The sequence below is a fragment of the Vigna angularis genome, chromosome 11, assembly GCF_016808095.1.
Source record: "Vigna angularis cultivar LongXiaoDou No.4 chromosome 11, ASM1680809v1, whole genome shotgun sequence".
In the NCBI taxonomy this organism is placed as follows: domain Eukaryota; kingdom Viridiplantae; phylum Streptophyta; class Magnoliopsida; order Fabales; family Fabaceae; genus Vigna; species Vigna angularis.
The window spans coordinates 12,022,074-12,043,420 of NC_068980.1; the positions used below are offsets into that span (position 1 = coordinate 12,022,074).

The 21,347-nt window shown below is 32.2% G+C and overlaps 2 protein-coding genes and 1 pseudogene across 6 annotated transcripts; 2 read left to right on the top strand and 1 right to left on the bottom strand.

The window, feature by feature from the left end:
• The first annotated feature begins 1,995 nt into the window (after positions 1 to 1,995).
• On the top strand, positions 1,996 to 12,296 carry LOC108332420 (vesicle-associated protein 4-1). Of its 5 annotated transcripts, none has more exons than XR_008246017.1 (9): positions 1,996 to 2,418; positions 2,821 to 2,929; positions 3,021 to 3,060; positions 3,453 to 3,487; positions 3,596 to 3,695; positions 3,792 to 3,931; positions 9,225 to 9,599; positions 9,692 to 9,762; positions 9,964 to 10,033. XR_008246017.1 is itself a non-coding variant. In XM_017567679.2 (7 exons), exons 1-7 carry the CDS (start codon positions 9,389 to 9,391, stop codon positions 11,987 to 11,989), a joined length of 741 nt encoding a protein of 246 aa, XP_017423168.1. In that variant the 5' UTR covers positions 9,209 to 9,388; the 3' UTR covers positions 11,990 to 12,296. The 5 variants fall into 5 exon arrangements, 1 of the variants encoding a protein (XP_017423168.1); XR_008246019.1 differs by having other exon boundaries at positions 1,998 to 2,418; positions 3,398 to 3,487; positions 3,592 to 3,695; XR_008246020.1 differs by having other exon boundaries at positions 1,998 to 2,418; positions 3,398 to 3,487.
• A 261-nt stretch (positions 12,297 to 12,557) lies between these two features.
• On the bottom strand, positions 12,558 to 15,862 carry LOC108333715 (uncharacterized). The gene is made up of 2 exons (XM_017569190.2): positions 15,237 to 15,862; positions 12,558 to 13,109 (listed from the first exon to the last, which is right to left on the bottom strand). The coding sequence occupies exons 1-2, from the start codon at positions 15,684 to 15,686 to the stop codon at positions 12,750 to 12,752; spliced, it is 810 nt and encodes a 269-aa protein (XP_017424679.1). The 5' UTR covers positions 15,687 to 15,862; the 3' UTR covers positions 12,558 to 12,749.
• Positions 15,863 to 19,210: 3,348 nt separating this feature from the next.
• LOC128194643 (uncharacterized) lies at positions 19,211 to 19,964 on the top strand (annotated as a pseudogene).
• Positions 19,965 to 21,347: the final 1,383 nt, after the last annotated feature.

Sequence of the window (21,347 nt, forward strand, 5' to 3'; positions counted from 1 at the left end):
TGAAGCCTGTCGTTTAACTTGTTTCTCAGGCAATAACGTTCTCAATGCACTCTCTGATTTGCACATCCTCATGTTACCCTCTTTCTTACAACAAATATAAAATTCTAATGTCAAAATTGCTTCCTAAACTCTCTATCAAAGAAATTAACAACCTATCTTCATACAACGCAATGCAAGAATATAAGTTATATATATATATATATATATATATATATATATATATATATATATATATATATATATAACTCCTTTTTAAATAACTTTGGTCTCGAATTTAATTCGAAAAGTGAATCTTTATTGAAAAAAATCAGGGTTCAACTCTTAGATTTCTGACACTTGTGCCTTTGTAATCCAACTATTTTTGTTTTGTCCTTGTTTTTTGGGTGGGTAAAGGCTAATTCTTAACAAAATTTACTTCTATATATATATATATATATAAAATTTATTATCTATAATATAAATTTTATATATTGTTTTTTATTTTCTTTGTCAAGAAAGTATCATCATGTTAATGTGTGTTTTTATATTTAAAAAGGCAAAATAGAAATAACATAAAAGATATTGTAAATTAAATGCCATTTTAAAGAATCGTGGACTTTTGCTATAGGTCTTTTTTTCGAAACTCTCACTTTCTCTTTCAATTATAATCACTTGACTGTGTATAAGATATTATGTTGACTTCTTTCAGGATATATATGTTCATTGAGGTTAACCACCCTTGTTAATGACTGATAAAATAAAATAAGATAACTTTTTAAATATTATATAGGGTATAAAATGTGTGTTGCATCTTTATATAATTTTAAATAGAAATTTATTTTTTTTGTGTGGATGATAATATGTCCGGTTGTGTAAGGGAAACACGAATTCTAGAAAAGATGCATCAGGCTGTTGAAATTTTGGATAGAAACAAGCAAAAGTGGTTGTTGTTGAAGATATGGAACATGTTATCGCTATCCAATGACGTCGGTAAACAATATTAATTTTTTACTCATAGTTATAAATAATAAAAAATTCATGTACGATCAAAGAGAGATTTTAGTTTTAAGTTGATAAGGAATGATAGAAAATTTACATCAATTAAAAAGAAACTTCTAATTAAAATTTGATTGATGTTGCTATGAAGGAGAGTTATTAATTACCATGTGTAACTCATGATTTAGAATTTTTGAGAATTTTTTTAAATAAAAAATAATAATAAGATTAAGTGGTGGAGACTCATTTCACTCTTGTCATATTCAAGACTAACAAGAAAAAATAAAAATAGAATGTTAAGGTATTGATAAAGATGTTCCCAGATTCATATTAGAGTTTGGTCCATTCATGCTTCTAGAAAGCTTAAGAATTCAGTGGTTGAATACCAATTCATCATGAAAAAAAAAAATATGCCTCACTTTCTTTGTGATTTTCTCTACATATTATTTTGCGATTAATAGATTATATACAAAATAATTCAAGGGAAATTATTATTTGAGACAAGGATATGTATTTTGTACATGTAATATATTATGTGTCTCTACCAAATACAAAATAAATTACTTTAAAAAATACAGGAGAAAATACTGATATATATATATATATATATATATATCTGAATGACCAACCTGCATAATATAACATCCATATAATTTGTATACGACTAAGAAAGAAAAAAATATATCCTAGTATTCTATTATTCAATTATAAAATCTTCACTAGTAAAAGATATACTTTTTATAATAAATTTTTATACCTGTTAAAATTTATCAGGTATGAAAAGTGGCATAGTGACAGTTTTGTAACTACAAGAAACTTTTTTACATCGGTTATAATAAAAACAAGTATGGAAAGAGATGCGGTGACAATATCATAATAAAATATAAATAATTTTATACCAGTTGCAATCATAATAGGTATAAAAGAATTTTTTTTATACCTATTAACTCTAAAATAGGTATAAATTATTAATCTATGCCGGTTAAATATTATACCAGGTATGAATTTTTTTACATATTTCCCGCTGCCTTTTCTCTGCAATTTCTTTTTCTTTCTGGTTCTACGTTCCCTCCACCGGTCTCCTCCATTTTCCCTCCTTCGTTCTCCTCCTTTCTCCTTCATTCTTCCTCCTTCGTTCTTCTCCTTTCTCCTCCATTCTTCCTTATTCGTTCTCCTCCTTTCTCCTCATTCTTCCTCCTTCGTTCTCCTCCTTTCTTCTCCATTCTCCTTCATTACGGTTGCCATTGTTCTCGTTCGGTCGTCGAGGTGGTTGGGTGAAGCTCGACGTTTGAAGTTGTTCGGCATTTGAATTTGTTCAGCGTTTGAAGTTGTTCGGCGTTTGAATTTGTTCGGCGTTTGAAGTTGTTCGTCGTGGTTGAAGTTCTCGGCTATGGTGGGTGAAACCCTTGTCGTGGTGTGATGTCGTCTCGTGGTCTGCCGTGGGTGAGTACATTTTTATAAATTAGGGTTTATTCTCTGACCGATTAGCAGAAGCAGAGACTGTCGATGTATCTCATTTTCTTGATATGTTGAGGAGTGTTTCATCAGATGATAGTGAAAGATCTAATACGTCACACACTGATTGGAAAGTATGTTGTTGACTCTTTGTAGTTTCATTTGTTTTGTTGAAATTTTTCCTATTTATCCCATCTTCCATTCATTCAGATCCTGATTATTTTTTTTTGCATGTTTAATTGATGACTTTCTTTCACAAAAATCAGGAATTCACATTAGATGATTGGCCTAGTTGATTCTCTTTTTTGTCCAACAATATTTCATTGTATAATTAAAGATACTTGATTGTTCATTCAAGTTCTCGAGTGATAATATAACTTATTTCAATAGTTAAAACAAGATGGTGAAGAGTTTCGGGTTATGTATCGCGAAGGACCAGAAGGGACCCCTTTTCATACAATGGTTGTGGAAGGCTTTGTAGATGGACCTGTTGATGTTTGTAAGTCACACTATAGCAACCGTTTTAGTGACAAAAGCTATATTATTGATTTCGACATGCAAAATTTGATGTGTTACTTTCTTTGTTATAGGTTTATGTATCTCATGGGAGACATGCCTCTACAAAAAATGGTGAGAATTATATTTAGTACAATATGTGCCTTGAATTTTCTATACTAGTTTGAACACGAAACTCACCAATATCATCACATTTACGGTTGTTTAATTTCTGTATAAAGTTCAAAGTTATACCACTTGATAAAAACTACATTTTGGTGTGGTTTAGGATTCTGAGAAAGTTATAGTTGCAAGAAATGTATTTTGCATGCAGTTGGCTTCATACTTTTTTTATAAGGCTGTTCTGAATGTCGATGTATTCTTTGGGAGTGGATTTGAATTTGAGTAATATATCGTTAGAACAATGTATCTGGTAATTGTACTTGACACACTTTTCACAATTTCTATTTAGGTGGCCTTAGTCTACTGTTCCCACTTTCAAAATCTTATCAACTGAATGCTTGCAGAAGGCTGGGATTGGGGAGCAGTTATCACTCGTGAGGTTTGTCCTGCCATCATCAATTAAAAACAATAAAACTTCTAATTCCCCTTACCATGCCAAAAGTTTTTGTTTTTAAGTGCTGATTTTGCTTTGAATTTTGGAAGAAAGGATGAAGGTTTCATGGCCTCTGTCTACGAGGGAAGCTATAGTGCACTATTATCTGTTTGAGTACTTTCAAGATGACTTAATTGTTGTTCTTACAAACTCGGTAATCATCTGAATCCATGTTTGTTTTATCTTTTGGGGAAAGCTAATTTTACACTAGTTCAAAAATTGAAGAAATCTTTTCTTGATTTGCTTGTAGGTTTCTAAGTCGAAGAATGCCACGGAGACCCTTTATGGCTTCAACAATGAAGTAATTCCTGAAGAAAAAGATGTTGTGAGAATTGATTTGGTGGGAGGCTTTGTTTTGCAAAATGTGACATCAGAAAGCAGTTATTTTCGGTGAGTTTTAGGTGTATTAAAACATAAAACATAAAATTTAATTGAATGGAGTGACTAAATGAAATAGGAAAACAATCAGCAAACAGAGATCATAATGTCCCATATAAGTTTTGTTTGTTTAAAAAGAGTTGCAGACAAATGGTTGTAGAATATTATAATTAGAATATATGAACTATGAAGCCAGTTCTCCCGTTGATAATAGTGAAAGTATGCATGTTTTTTCTGTTCACTATTTGAAATACTATGTTTAAACAATAACCACTACTGAAGTATTTTTATATTTGTTTTACCAAACTATAATTAGAATCACGACCTTCAGTATGAAGGTATTGCAGTTCTGTTAATTGTGTCAATACTAATGACGTTCTGTAGTCCTCTGAAGCTAACTAAAGTCACTGCTTTTTTAATATATTATAGGGTTTGCTGATTTTTTAGATTAATATTAGAAAGTATTAGTTACCTTACCTGACAATTCTGTATTGATGGCTTTTGGTTTTGTTCTTCTGTCAATCAAATTGATTTTTCTTTGATATTTATTGTGTTCACTTTTTTATACAGTCTTGGCATTGCTTATGTTTTTGTGAATGATTATGTGACTTTTTTGGTTGTTCTGTCTAAAGTTATCTTACCGGCTTCCATTGATTATTAAGTTTCCAATATTCTATTATAATTTACCAGTACATTTATCACTAGCTTCTAAAAGAAATATGAAAGTAAGCTCTGGCTTCATGGATGAATTGTATTGAGTGACATTTTCTCATGTGATTACAAATGAAAAAGGTACCACAAAGAAAATGGATCTGATTCAAAACTTCAAATTTTGTAAAGCTCTTTATCCTTGAATAAACTTGAGGAATATGTAGAACTTATATATTTATAATCCATGCTATGAATCATAAATAATTGAAAACAAATATATTTTAGTATAGATTTTTTTTTACATTTTGTATATGCAGTGAGCTGGATTTCTTTTAACATTTTGTAAATGATTAGATGTATTCAATTTTACATTTTGAGTTTAGGAACCATTTTAAGTGTAACTATGTTAGGAAACATATTTAGGAACTTTGTTAGGTAAAAATATTACATTGAGGAACTATTTTGATGTATATTCATAATAGAAACAATATTGATTATTCTAGGAATAAATTTTATGTAGGTCTGGATATCAATAGTAGCACATACGGATTAAATATTTAAAAAACAACATTTTTTATGCCGATTCAACACCAATAGGTATAAAAGTGAATGTGATTTTTTATACCTGTTCTCCGAATATAAGGTGTTAAAAAAGGCAAACTTTTATACTTGTTAATAGTAGACAGGTATGAAAAGGCGAAAACTTTCTATACCCCGTATTTATACCTGCTCGAAAACCGGTTTAAAAAGCCTTTTTTAACAGGTATGAAAAGCCTTTTTTGACATAGTTCTTCCTTCATTATGCTTTATTTTCCTCTATCCTCTTAGCCCATAGTTTTGTGGTTATATGATTTTAATATCCATCCATTAGCTTTCTCTCAAGGTGTGGTTCTCCTATTTTCATCCTTTTCCTCCATGATTAGAAATGTAACATAGGAGAAATATATTATTACAAGTTTCGACACTCTAACTCCTACAATATTTTTTTAGGAGAGATATGTTGTTTTTGAACCTTTATTATAAAATATTTATAGAATTATCATTGTTCTATCATATGAAGATCTTTGATAGTATTGTCTTATGAAATACTTTATGAGGATTATTGAAGTTATCTTTACTTTGAAGTTGAAAAGCAAATTATAATGTAATAAAGTTTTAAATATATGCTTCATATATTTCACAAGTTGTTTGGAAAAAAAATTGTAAAGTATGAAAGTATAAAACATATCACATGATATTTTTTCCCAACATAAATTTATTTTATATTTCACAACCTTTACAATTTCTCCTAAATCTACATATTCATTGAATTAAAATTTATATATTTTATTGGTAAATGTTAATAGTTAATATATTCAATTTTTTTTATGAAGAATTAAAATATTGTTTCCTTATACTTTTACTACTAAACCAAAATAAATTCACATCTTTCATTTTTTTTCAACTTTGAACACAATTGTAATGTGTTCTCTTAACTTGTGTTAATTTCCACTGAAATTTTCATACATAGTATTTCACCAAAGTTCTATATTGAGTGATGACAAAAAAGATGTAAGAAATTATTGTAAAATGAGAAATTGATGTGAATGTCTTCATTAAAACTTAATAGTTTCCTAAACATATTAAGTAGTTGTGTATATTGAAAGAACTTACACTTTTTTTTCTTGTTAAAATTGTATGTTGAGTAATAAAATATATTGTTGAGTGTGTGTAGATATTGAAGTGTTGAGTTATTTTAAATTTGATTATGTGTGTGTGCTTTTTTTTTTATGTGGATGTGCTCTATTAGAAGATTATTCTTTTATTGTTTGAGACTCAATAGTGACATTAAAGCTAATGTTCAAATCAATGGAGTAAGAAGAACAATTTTACATGCAGAACATAGTCAACATTGTTTGTTGCACCTTTAAAGAGAGAGTAGTAAGAGCATACATAACTTTTGTTGGCTTAACTATCCAATTTTTGTAAGCCACTAGTTTCACTAATATAGAGAGACTATAATAAGACCATACACTACTTTTGTTGGCTTAACTATCCAAGTTTTGTAAACCAACCACTACTTGATGGGTGTGGTGATCAAGCAAGGAATGAAAAAGTACGGTGACCGATAAATAACAAATTTCAACCAAGAGATATAAGTACTATTTAATGCCATGATTGTGGAGAGATATGACATTCATGTGCTAAATGTCCAATATTCAATGAGGATTTGCAATGGACGAAGGAAAATGAGATTTTAAAATGCTCCTATTGAAGATGTAATCAATCATGGAAATGATTTTTTAATGTAAGACTTTTGATGAAAGAAAAATATGTTATTATTAGTGTGTATTCATCTTAATAATATGATCAAGGAAAAAACTTAAAAAATTACTATAAAATCAAGAAATTGATTGAAGTGTTTTGTCCCTAATTCAATAGTTTATTAGGTGTATTAGAAATCGGATATATATATATATATATATATATATATATATATATAAAATAATAATATATATATATTTATTGGAAGAGTTTGTAATTTTCTCTTTATAAAAATTAAATGTTAAATAATAATATTTTGTTTATATATACATAAAATTTAAATATGTTTTTAATTTCTAAATTTTAATTCAAAATTAAAATTTATTCATATTTAAAACTTTGATACATTCTGATTTCAAAACTTTAAAAGTGAATAAATATAGTCCTTTTAATCCAATTACATTATTTTTTTAATGTGTTAAATATGTTTTTTAACTGATATCAAAGTGAGAGCATGTCAAATGGTGTAAATAACTTAATTGTTAACATAAAACACGTTTGACACATAAAAAATAATGTAACTGGATTAAATAGACTACATTCATTTATTTCTAAAGTTGAGATCCAAAATATATCAAAGTTTTAAATAAAAAATTTCAATTTTACATTAAAATTCAAAAACTAAAAACATATGTGATTTTTAATGTATGAAATCATATTAAACTTAATTATGCATTTTAGAAATCCAACCCATACCACATTAATTTATATTATTTATGGTTAATTGTTCATTTCCTATTCTTATCCCAACCTTATTTAATTTGTCTTAAGCTATCTTTTCCATCAACTCTAAAAAGTAATTTCTTAAATATTTCACATAATTCAATAATTGATATCGGTTTACCTTAGTGTAATTTACGAAGCCATTTTGATTGGAAATAAGTTTATTCAAACTTAAAATTCAATATTCTAAATTACGCTTGAAGATAATAATAAAATTTAATTAAACTCTAAACATATTTAAACCTAGATTACTAAAAAACTTTATTGAAATAGCCTAATTTTTTATATTAAATTATTTTTCTTTTAATTCTCTTGAAGTGACTTGCTGGAACATTTGCTAGCAAATTAGCTTATTGAAATGTATTATACATCATGAAAGTTCCTTTTAATAATATTTTATTTTATCTTCACTTCACCGTCTTTGAAAAGTTTGTTAGGATACCGATTATTGGTAGTTAACTTCCTATCAATTTTATATAACGGGAAAGTAAATGAAGTACTTAATAGTAACAGTTCACAAATAAAATAACTAAATTTCACAAAAAAAAAAAAACATATTGATTATATATAGTAAAGAGATACGAAATTTAATTAAATTTGTACTACAAAAAAAAAAAAAATAGAAAGAATTTTTTTTAAATGATTGTTTTATTTATTTATATGAAGCATGGAAAAAATTCGTCAAACGAAGCCACCATCCAGAATAAATGCTTACCACCAGGGGAGAGAAACGGACTGAGGAAAGTGAAGTGGCACGAGTGATGTGTGAAAAAAATGAATAAATTTTTATGTTTTTTTAGAGAAATATTTTGAAAGAAAAAAAAATGTAGTATTATTTAGTCTTAGGTGTTTTAAATTATAATTCATATTTGATGGATATTTTTTAGTTGAATATTTGGTTTTGTTTTTGGGAGTCTTATTATGACATTGGACTAACTGAAAAGGAAAGGGGTTTGTAATTAATTAGTGGGTTGTTGGTTTGAAGGTTTGAGAGAAAAAAAGATGTAATGAAAAAGTGTAGTAAGAATGAGGCTTTAATGGAAAGAAAGGGTGAAAGATGAATGAATAAAATATCTTTGTTGAAGTATAGAAAGTAGTAGGAAAATAATAGGGGAAATGGTTGTTTGTGATAAAGCAAAGGAATGTCATAATAATTCCCATAATCAATTTTCCAACAAACAACAAACCCACACCAACAAACCTAGCCCACATTTGTTAATGCCCCTACATCAACCCACACCTAACTTAATCTCCTATCATTAATGCCTTCACCCTTCTATCCTAACCCATCCCTCTTTTCTTTTAATCATTTTACCCTTTTTAATATTCAAAATATCAATTTTTCACTATTATAACTATGCATTATGCTATTAATTAAAGTGTGTAATATTTCAAAAAGAAAAAACATCTTGGAAGGAATCTATTTAATGCTTAAAATCTATAGGGAGAGTAGTTTGTTGAGACATTGTTTGCAAGCATAATTATATCATAGTAGTAGTGTAAAATAACATTAAAAATTAAATAAATTGCTCTTAATTATGAAATATGTTTTTTTTGTTTAATAATAAGTGAGGAAGAGCGTGTGCATTAAATAAAACGCTACCTGAAGGACACGTTGCGAGTGCAGGAGCGTAGGCATAAAGTCGTCGACAGTGGAAAACAAACTCTCACACTCTTCCTTCTGCGTTTTCTTCTGCAACATTCCAATCCAATCCGTAACGACAAAACCGTGCGTTTCTCTGTTCAATCGCAATTCCTCGCCACTACCTCCGCCGCTCACCGGTCAGTTCCATGGCCATCTCCGCCCGCCAAAACCCGAGCTCCGACGCGCGGCTGTTCAAGCTCTGTCCCTTCTGGACTTCGCGGAACGGATTGTTGTCTTCCAACCATTCCGAAGCGAACGTTCAAAGGTCCTCCAAAACGGTGTCGTCCGTCGCCAGGTCGCTGCTTCCTCCGCGCCGGAGGCTCCGTCTCGATCCTTCCAGTTACCTCTACTTTCCATGTAAAGTCATTCCACTTCCGATTTTGGTTTCGGTTTCTTTGTTTATTTCTCAATTGGTTTACTGTTGTGCTGAAATTTCGTTTGTTTTGAAGATGAACCGGGGAAGCAGGTGAGGAGCGCGGTTCTGTTGAAAAACACGAGCAAGTCTCACGTTGCTTTCAAGGTGCGTACGTACGTGTGGTGTAGTTTGAATGTAAAATAAAATTGTTTTTCATTCATTGCATGCACACCGTTTGGTTGAAACGTGTTACTACATTTGACAGGCGTTTTTAACGCTTCCGTTTGTGATGTGTAATGGAAAAAAAAATGTATCTTCTCGTTGTCGTAATTGACTTTTGTGATGGATTTACTTTTGTTGGTTCAGTTTCAAACTACGGCGCCAAAAAGTTGTTACATGCGGCCTCCTGGTGGGATTCTTGCTCCCGGGGAAAGTTTGATTGCAACTGGTAATTTTTTAATGTGGAAATTGCTTTTCGATTCACGTTGTTAGTTATTTTTGGCCTTATGTTAATGTTTCTTTCCTAATTTGGTGCTCGCTCAGTGTTTAAGTTTGTGGAGCAACCTGAGAACAATGAGAAGTTGTCGGATCAGAAGCACAGGGTGAAGTTCAAAATCATGAGTCTCAAAGTGAAAGAAGGGGTGGACTACGTACCTGAGCTGGTATGTTTGGTACCTTCTGATGTTGTTGTATTGAATCTCCTATTGATGAGAGACCATAGGGGGGAGAGGAGAGAGTGTTGCTTCCTAATAAATTGTACTTTCTGATTATTCTGTTGGGTGAATTAGATGTGAAATTTACTTGGTAAGGAAAAAGTCTCCTTTAATTTTCTGACATATCTCAACAGCCTCTCCCTTCGGGTTGCCTCCTAACTTGTACTTTCTGATTATTCTGTTTGGTGAATTAGATGTGAAATTAACTACGTAAGGAAAACCTCTACTTTAATTGTCTGACATAGCTCACTACAGTGGGTTAACGTGTTTGCTAGAGACAACACGTTAACACGAATCCATTTATTGTTTTCAGTATCTGTCTGGAGGTGGAGTGTAGGTGCTGTGACCTTGCTAAGAAGGGAATTAAATTCACAGAGCAGAAAATTATTAACTAGGTTTATATTATTTACAGCATAAAAGAATTCAGGTAGATATACTTGCCCAAAACTCAAGCTATGTTCTCTCCTTAAAGCCATACGGGGAGAATGGATTGGTTGTTTGCGGTAATAATCGATACAGGACTTGAGTTACATGGTAATACCGGCATGCTTCTCAGAATTGGGCAAATTGAAAGCCACACAGGATGTTTGGGAAATTTGGAGAAGTCATAGTGCACAGGCATTTCAAGACTCCGGTTAATGGAATATCCTTTAAATAGTAGACAAAACATACGATCAAACGGAAGAGTTTAGATCAACAGATACGTGTAGATGTGTTTCATATTCTCAACTGCTTTGTCTTTGGAGTAAATCGGATGTTGTATTGGATGAATTGAACTATCATTACTTAGTTTATCATGAATGATCATATTAATTATCATTTTGGGGTGAAGGGAATCTAAAAGTGAAAAGTAGACTCACATAATAAGAGGAGGAGAAATGACGAGACTTCACATAAATTCCAGAGTCGAGTAAATATGCAGGCAAGAAAACCGAACTTGAACTTCTGAATAGGATTTTAATTTTAGAAAGTGGATCAAGTCTAATTAAACCTCATGAAACTAGCTTGGAAGGTGATGTTTGTAAATATCTTATATATTATTATTTGGTCATATTTCTAGTTATTATGAATCTTCAACATTTATCTCTTCATAGATATTTGTTTATAGGATAATTTCGTTGTAATATGAACTTATGTTTTATTGATTACAATCTGTTTCATTTATTCATGCTTTTGGCAAATGATTTCAAGGTTACTTGTTAATGATAAAATAAATAAATAACTTTGGCCTTTGGGCTTCTGTGACGCAGTTTGATGAACAAAAGGATCTAGTGGCAGTGGAACGAATATTGAGGGTTGTGTTTATAGATCCAGAACGGCAAACTCCGGTAAGTCTAACTTTTCTGCAAATTGTCCTAGCACAGGCATACTGGATTAATGTGCAAAAATAAGTCTGGCGATTTTAGGCTTTGGAAAAACTGAAAAGACAGTTGGCTGAAGCTGATGCTGCAGTTGAAGCTCGGAAGAAGCCTCCTGCGGAGGCAGGTCCTCGTGTTGTTGCTGAAGGGCTTGTGATTGATGAATGGGTAAGCAAAATGCTGAGAATGAATTATTCATTTAAGTTTTTTTTAATGTATTTTTTATTATTTACATCTTAAATTGCTTCCTAATGTTTATAGAAAGAGAGAAGGGAAAAGTATCTGGCCCGGCAACAAGTTCAAGCAGTAGATTCGGTGTAAACGCAATTTGTTCATCCAGCTAATTGTTTTCTTAAGGGAAACACGATCAAGATATCATTGGATGCGCTTCAAAAGAACTCTGTTGGGGGGAATTGTTTGGCATCCTATTGGTAGTTTGAGAACGCAATCTGGTGGAAAGATTCGTTGTATAACTGTCAAAATTCTTGTTCTTTGGAGGATCAGTCCGATTTGTACATAGTAGAGTTTGCTTGTTTGTATAATAAATGCAATTCCTCACTGCCATATGCTTGTGCAATAATCTTGAAAATAACACATCATTCATAATAAAAATCTTATTTTTTGTGCATCTGTCATGATTAAACAGAGATCATCGTCCAATAGTTTGGTGAAAATAGATCATCATTGAACGATACTATCCTTGGTCAAGGTTTACATCATATCTTTGTTCCACCATAGTTTAATTTTTCTAAACTCATGCTACGTATTGAGAGTATGTTAGCAACCTGCAATGGGTATGTGTTACAGAAAACAAAGACCCTGTAGTCCCTGCAACATGTAAAAATACTGAAGTCGATGGCATCTTTTGTGGGTTTGAAAATGCGTCTTTGGGAACTTTTATTAAGTTGTGTTGTACCATGTGGAACAAACTATATGCTATATTTCAGACACAATTAATTTCAATCTTTTTTACAAATGATATCCTAAAATAGAACACATGATGTACATAATATATAAGCCTAACAATGGAACCGGAACAAGATAGTAAGCAGAAAATTACATAAATAATTATTACAGAGTGTCATATATCATCTGGCAGTAGAAAACTCTGTGAACCAAAAATTTGGTGTGATTTGGTTTGAACAAAGACTGCCAGGCCACACCTGGTGCTGTTGAATGTATTCCACAAGGAAAAACAAACCATTCCTGATACTTTCTTCCTAGCAGGGTGGTCTGCCACAGTGCAGAGCTTTTCAAGTTTTCTAACAACATAGTCATTAGACAGAACACGCCCTTTGTTTTCCCCTCTAGGACAGTCCGTAACCAAACCACTTTCGTATAATGCTACCATGACATCTGCTCCATGATTGTCCACATTCGTCATCAATGCTCCATTTAGGCTGACTTCCAGAAAAGATGATGTAGGCCTACTGAAAGTTGCCTGCTAGCAAACAATGTTTCATTCAAAAACACAGTAAAAAAAAGTAACTTTTTTCACATTGGAAACATTGTAAATTGTTGCATTGGTCATTCCCTTGGAAGTTGGAACTTATTTAATTACCTCGTCAGCAAGTGATTTCATGTGAGAAAAAGTTAAATTTTCTTTAATAGAACTTGAAGAAAATCTTTCAAACTAATCAGTAACGTGGCTGGTTTCAAAAAAATGGATGACTTTGATTCAACTTGTTTTTGATGATGAAAAGAACAGAACAACTTCCTAAACCGATGAAACCTCTTTTTGGCATTTATTTATTAGGTGGGGCAGGGGTCTCCCACTTGTTGTGTGATTGAAAATCCTGCATGTCAACATCTGTTTTGAATTTACCACTACTTTCTTTCAGGTTTACCTTATGCCAAAGTCGTATACATGATGTAATCAATCTTTTGGCACCTAAATTCACGAGCTTAGCCAAAACAACGTCAATAAACAAGAAAAGCAGATAAAAAGCCGAAAGGAAAACGCCGCAAAAGTAGCTAGTAAAGGATTTCTCAATTATGTTCTTCCTTTTCTTTTCCCCTATTTTTCTTTAAACTTTGAGTCGCATTTTCTTCCCAAAAATTCACTACTCACACCCATAACATATTATGTCTTTCGTTTTATATTTGGTTGGTCACATTCTCCAGCTTAAATAAATTATACCAATAAATTCTATAGCACACTTTTTTATTAATTAAGTTTTATTACAAAGTATAATATTAAGTAGGCAATCATTAAATAAAAAAATCCCATTAAAATTTGTAATTTTAATAAATTTTAATCAATGACACAGAATATTTTAAAAAATATACTAAAGTATGTCAATGATATTTCAATCTATTGAAAAGAATGAGCTGGAAAGAGAGTCACTTTGCAAACATTATATCATATCCTTTTTTATAAGTAAAAGATGATAATTCAGAAGGGTTCCAACAATACTTTCCAAAACAGGCTTTCTGGTAGAATAGTAGTATGCTTTCTTCTTTGACAAAGCAATCATCCAAACAAATAGTAGATAATGGACTAAAGCATTCACAACCTAGTAAAGCAAATTGTCCTCCCACATCCTAAAACTATTATCATTATCATTATCATTATCATTATTATTATTATTATTATTATTATTATTATTATTATTATTATTATCATTATTATTATTATTATTATTATTATTATTATTATTATTATTATTATTATTATTATTATTATTATTATTATTATTATTATTATTATTATTATTACTGCTGTTGTGTTAAAAAGGGTATTTTTGAATTAGACTCTAGAATTAATCAAACTCAAAGATAACTGATTTTGGAAGACTTAACACTAAAAATTTTATTGGAATTTTATAATGAATTCTTTTGGGTAAGATTGCAATAATGTTTTAAGTGGGTTTAAGCTTATTTTTATTTAAATGATAAGGCAAATTTATATTTAGAAGTGTGCTTCCAAAATATTGGTGAGCATTACAACCATATGAAAACTAGTTCCTTATCCACATAAATTTTTTCAATGTTTATAAATTTCACTATGATTTATTTTTTTCTTCTTGAAATTAGCTAATATACTCAATTACTGACCCAAAACTAGTTGCTTAGTTGTTTTCAAAGCTTTATCCAAGGAAAAAAAGCAGCGGCAAAATCTGTAAAGTCAACTTCTAAGTTAATTTTTGAGAGGTAATATTTCGAATTTGGATTCTATGCAGAATTATTTTTGGTATTGTTTATGTTGAACCATTGATAGATATTGATTTTAATGTTTTAAAATATATTAAAAACTTTTTAAATATACCAACATCAATGTAGTTTGAAAGCTTAATAAAAAGATACTACAAAAAAGCAGAGAATCTGTACTCTAATACAGTGTCATGAAATGGTAAAATTAGAAATTTTTGTATTTTATATGTAAAATTAGAATCTGTATTCATTTAATTCTCTGTTTTTATTTTTGGTTTTGGTAGAAATGTTTAGCCGAACATAAATTTTATGAAATTGTAATTGAAAATTCGCGATGTTTGTAAATTATAAGTTGAAGGAAAAATAAATAAAAAATGGAAAAGCATAAAAGCAAGGGATGGAGATGGTAAATAACCTGGAAGGTGGGAGCAGAGAACCTAGGCGCAGAAGTGATGGCAGAGACGAGGGCGATATCGTCATTTCCAGAGAGTTGGGCCTGACCCTGGACCACAATCTGTGGGGTGTACAACGTGTCAAGCCCAAGGGCCTCAACATAGGCCTTCTGCCTAACGGTCCATTGGCTCGAGCCGAAGGGGTCCTTCCAGCCCACGTAGTCCCAGTAGTCCACGTGGAAGGCCAGCAGCACCACCGGCACTGGCAGCTGGAAGTCACCCCTCCCCAGCCGCGACAGCACCACGTCCGCCGCCGGGGACGTCGCGCATCCCTGCGACGTGAACATCTCCACCAGCACTGGTCCATCAACAGCCGTCAACGCCTCCTCCTCCTCCTCCGCTAAGCCACCGTCGACGTCACGGCATCCGGCTGCGTGCTTGTGGCGGAAGCAGGACCAGAGACGAGGCGCCATCGGTGTTGAGTGGTGGCGGTGGAGCGATGAATGATTAGAATGGGAATGAGAATTAGAATTGTGAGATAATTGAAAAAGAAAGAAAGAAAGAAAGAAAGAAAGAAAGAAATAATGAAGGACGGAGAAAGAAAGGTGGCGAAATGTTTGTTGGGACGACAGGGTGATTTTGTAAGACTTTATTTGTCATTCCATACGTTTAAAACAAATAAGACCTAATAAAAGTTTGTAAGTTAAAAATAATCAAATTAAACATTGAAGTTTTTGCATGTGAAATGAAAGTTACAAATAGAAACAGTTGTGTTAGGACAGCTAGCATCTCCAACACAGTGCATGTAACGAAAGCTTTGAAGCCATAAAACAAGGTACAAGTTTTTTGCATTTAACTCTCATATATCCTTACATTTGCATTTCAACGGAATCTAAGCATATCACACATTTTTTTATTAGTTTGATTGTTTTTTCTTTAGTTTAAAATGAAGCCAAATTGCAATATAAACACCCGTATACTTTTTTTTATTCCCATCTTGAATATAGAGTTGAGATAAACAAAATACCACTTCACTTAATCAAGTCTATAATATAGAGAAATACGTATTTGATGTGAAATACAGACTTAGTAACTTTGTAGGAATGTTTAGTGGATGTGTTTTACCATGAAAAACCTCATATTTTTAGTGCTTTTAGTATCTCTTGCAGTTATTTTTGTTGAGTTTTACTATTTTCTATGTCTTAATTTTTTTTAGAATTTATAAAAGACGTTTATTATTGTATTGTATGTGGTCGAGGACTTCTCGATCCTATCAACTACAATCTTTAACTGAGTTATCTAAAACAATGAGATAATATTGTTTACTGGATATATATAGTGTCAGATAATCTATAGTCCATATAACTGTCAGAATGACCATTAAATACTATATGAAGGATGACTCACCTAGCCAGATATCGAGGATTGTAATACTAAATGAGTTAGGTTCAATGATTATTAGCAGGTATCAAATACCGAATACCAGGTACTATGTTTCTCACACCAAAGCATGCATATATTATTTAAGGTTTAATCATTCACTAAGTCCCTATTTTCGCATGGAATCTCAATTTCGCCCCTTTCTTTCTGAAAATATCAATTGGGTCCCAATTTTATGAAAATTGCAACAAATGGATCCTTTCCGTTAAATAGTGTCAAACGGCGTTACGGTGTGTTTGACGTGGCACGCTGTTGTGGACGTGTTATCTGACGTGGTTGATTCAAGCAGGAGCAGTGGGGCACGTGGAAATTGAATATTTTATAAGTAAGAAGAAAAGAATTTTTCTTCTCCTCTTTCGCCATGGTTCGAGCTCGTAAAGCAGGGAAGCTTCATTCCCTTTTCTCTTTGTCTCACGCTGAACCAAGAACTCAAGCAATGGGAGTTGCGGCGTGCACGGGAAAGTTCTTTCCCTTACTCTTATGGGTTCAAGGCTCGAATCAAAATAGGGAACTTCCCTCTCTTCTTCTCTGATTCCAGCGATTTCTCTTTGGGAGTGGAGATCATGTTTGGTGGCTCAGGCGCGGTGTTTCCGCGACGTGTGGGTTCGCTCTCTGGCGTCTCTGTGGCGGCGAAGGTCTCTGCTTGTTGGCATTCTCGTGGTGGAGCATGGCGTTCACGTTAGGGTTTCGATTCGGGGATTTTGAGGTTTCTAATTTTGTGATTTTGGGTTGAGTCACGAGGAAGGAGACTACCGCGTTTTGGGGATTTCTGATCATGTTCAAGAATTTTCTTTTAGGTGTTTTGTTCTTGTTTTTCAATCTGCATTTTGAGAAGTTCCATTCTTGTTTCCCAGTTTACTTTTTGAGTGTCAAAATTCTGGTGTGGGAAATCTTGTGCTCTTGATCTAGTCGCGTTTCATTTTGAGATTCCATGTGCCCACTGCTCTTGCTTGAATCAACCACGTCAGATAACACGTCCACAACAGCGTGCCACGTCAAACACACCGTAACGCCGTTTGACACTATTTAACGGAAAGGATCCATTTATTGCAATTTTCATAAAATTGGGACCCAATTGATATTTTTAGAAAGAAAGGGACGAAATTGAGATTCCATGCGAAAATAAGGACTTAGTGAATGATTAAACCATTATTTAATAACAGAGCTGCTCACTAAGCCAGGATACCGCCTACCGGTACCTCATTATGTCTGCCAAAGACATTCTCGCATTGAATAACTTAGCCAAAAAAACAGGTGCACTTGCTCACAAGTAAGCTAGCTATTAGGCTAATGGGCCTATGACTCTGGCCCATTCAGATGGATCCCCATGGTCAACAAAGTATGCCTATAAATATTAATTTAATCATACTTTGACTTCACTTTTTGTATTAATCCAAATTTGACCAGAATCTCTTACTAAGTATTAACTTAAGCGTTGGAAAATCTTCTACAAGCACCCCACCATTCGGTAGAGGACAAATGAGGCTTGGAATACCGAATAATGAAGAGTTTGTTGAGTGAAAGGAGACTTTACTGGGTATATTCCATTCCACAAGAACAATTATTGTTATATATATATATATATATATATATATATGTATATGTATACATATATGTATGTATACATATATGTATGTATACATATATGTATGTATACATATATGTATACATACATATATATATATATATATATATATATATATATATATATATTTACATTATAATAAACTCAACTTTTTTTAACAATAAATGAATGAATAAAGAGATCATTTGAGTTCTTTAACTTTTTACAAACTTAAAAATATTTTGAATTACACATATCAAGCTCATTTAATTTAATACATAAAATAGAAAAAATATGTTAATTACACTACTCTTACTTACATTCCTTGTATTATATATAAAAAAATATGTTTGTAGTTGCACTTGCGTTCCTTTACCGTTGTGTATGTTTGAAGTTCATTTTTCTTGTTTTCCTGTTTTATTTATAGGTTTAATAGTCTATTTTATCTCCATTTTTGCTGAATAATGTCAATTTCGTCCCTTATTTTAAAAGTGTTTAAAATTGGTCATTACTTATTAAATTTTGCATCAACATCGTCCCTTCCATTAAATATGCATGAACGGCGTTAACTTTTTTTTCTTTTTCTTCTATTTTTTTCTGTGCAAAACAACCTTTTGTCAGTGTTCTCCAGTAAAAATAATTACTTTCTCAGTTTTGAATTTACTTTTCAAGGCAGCCTCTTTGTCTCTGTTTTACCAACAACCAACACACTTTGCAGCCTCATGGCTCTCCCTCCCTCTTCAGTTTCCACTACATTCTTCATCACCTCTTCCCTTCTAATCGTTCTCACGGATCCCTCGTTCTTCGTTTCCCCTTTCTTTACTGCGTTTAATTTAACCGTTTCTCCTTTCTTTACTGCGTTTAATTTAACGACTCACCCGCATAGACCAATTTTATTAATTGATCACTGTAGCAGAGGTTTCATCGCCTAGGGTTTTGTACACTGAGTTAATTTTTTTTCCCAATTATTTTTTCAATTATTATTCAATTTTTGGTAAACTAAATTTATTCATGGCGTCGAGTTTTGACCGGTGGGAAAAGGATCCTTTTTTTAACGCCGTCGAAGAAGTTCAAGAGTCCGCAAACATGATGGAATCTACTTATAGGATATGGTTACACGCAACAAAAGATGTGTCTAGCATGTGGAACTCTGATGAAGTGTGTAGAGATCTACATATTGCACTTGGCACTGCCAAATGGCAGTTAGAGGTATTTGAGCGGGCAGTGATGTCAAGTTATGGCAAAATTTCATTGATGAAGCGAGAAGTAGGCACATTCGATAAGTGAATCGGTAAGCAAGGCATCTCTACCTTGGTTGTGTTTAGACGAAGGAGAACAGGATGAGCTTGCTTTGTTTCTTTCGGGAAAACCAGAAAGTAACAGCAGGGACATTGAAGATTCACCAATGACTAATTGTTCGAAGGATTTTCATGTTTCTATGGATGGGGTGAACCAAAGGGGGAGATATCACGTGGGCATCGCAGGGAGATATCATGTTTCATATTTATTTTCATGTTTCATTTTGGAAAGTTTCAGTTCATGATCAAGTGGTTCTTCTGGTCTAATGCATAATAAGGCTCCCAGTTTATCAGGATTTCTTAGTTCAATGGAATCGGTCTCTAAGTTGAAGTGGTCTTTCCTGAATCATCATTACCATTTACGCACCTGGAGAAAAGAAGAACAAATAAAAAAAAAAACCAACTCCAAACCAGATGAAAGAAAAGAAATGAAAAAGGGTGAGGCATGAGGGGGCGTTTAGTGAGAGAGAAGAGTGAGGAAGAGAGAGGCATTAGAGCTTATAATTCAGTAGCATCTAATTCTCTGTAATATTTTTCCAAATTACTTTTCTTTTTCTGGTGTTTATGCTGTTTTTTATTCTTCCATTTCTTGTTTCTTTAACAGTATACTTTCAAAACCAGTTTAGGGGTGACTTTTAGCACAACTCAATTCTAGTTTTAAAATTGAATTTATAATATTTTTAAATGAATAAAATATATTCTGCAACAAAATATATTTATGTTTGAAAATTATATTTTTAGCATGAGGAGTTGTCGTTCAGAGCTTTTTTAAATTTCTACAACATTCAATATTTTATTATTATATATTAACTACCGTTATCACGTGAATGTATTTATAAAAGTTCTGGTAAAATAATATTTTACTTTAAATATTAATGACTTAAATTTAGTAAATAATTACAATTGTTAAAGACGGGACAATGTCATTATTATGTCCTTTCCACGAAAACATAGACTGACAAAAGAAGAAAAAGGTCTGCTGCGTTGCAGAGATACAGAGGAGAGAGAAAAAAGGTTAACGCCGTTTATACGTATTTAACGGAAGGGACGGCGTTGACGCAAAATTTAATAAGGAAGGACCAATTTCAAGCACTTTTAAAACGAGGGATGGAATTAACATTATTTAGCAAAACTAGGGACAAAATAGGCTATTAAACCTTGTTTATACTATGTTCTTGCATATTAGTTATTAACAAAAGTCTTTTAAAATATCACACTAGTGTTTCTTTTCTCGACTATTACTACACCATGTTTCCCTTGTGTTTCTCTCCAGACTCTACATACTATTTGCATTTTTTTTACATATATCAGTAGTGCAACAGAGGACTTTGACACTAATTTATTTGTTATTATACTCATATACTACAACTAAAACATATCCAAGAAAATTAAAAAATGAGAGTTTAAGCTTTGGTTCGTAACCGAAACCTATACTTCAACAATAGTCTTCGATTAGTAAGACGACCGAAACATAAATCGGTTAAAAATAAAAAAAATAAAAGCAATAGGTTTCAGTAACGCCACCGAGAATGAGATTGAGAACGAGAGAGACTAAAACCAACTACTTAAATGGAAACCAACAACTAAGACAACAACAATGTTGTGGTGACTCAAATGCAACAAACCAAGACCAATACAAACTTTCAATGTTGCGACGTCCCAACGCGGAAAAATGACAATGGCCACAAAAATACAACCGAGAACGAGAAAGACTAAGACCAACTGTTCAAACACAACCCAATAACTAAGACAACAACAATGTTGTGGTGTCCCAAATGCAACAAACTAAGACCAAACGAACCTACAATGTTGCGACTCCCCAACGCGAAAAA

Bases quoted from the DNA above. Each gene is read 5' to 3' on its own strand.
- LOC108332420 (XM_017567679.2), top strand. From the start codon at position 9,389: ATGGCCATCTCCGCCCGCCAAAACCCGAGCTCCGACGCGCGGCTGTTC. The intron at 11,639-11,716 runs GTAAGTCTAACT...TGGCGATTTTAG, and splicing joins ATCCAGAACGGCAAACTCCG to GCTTTGGAAAAACTGAAAAG. The intron at 11,837-11,929 runs GTAAGCAAAATG...TAATGTTTATAG, and splicing joins GGCTTGTGATTGATGAATGG to AAAGAGAGAAGGGAAAAGTA.
- LOC108333715 (XM_017569190.2), bottom strand. From the start codon at position 15,686: ATGGCGCCTCGTCTCTGGTCCTGCTTCCGCCACAAGCACGCAGCCGGA. The intron at 13,110-15,236 runs GTTATTTACCAT...GTTTGCTAGCAG, and splicing joins TCTCTGCTCCCACCTTCCAG to GCAACTTTCAGTAGGCCTAC.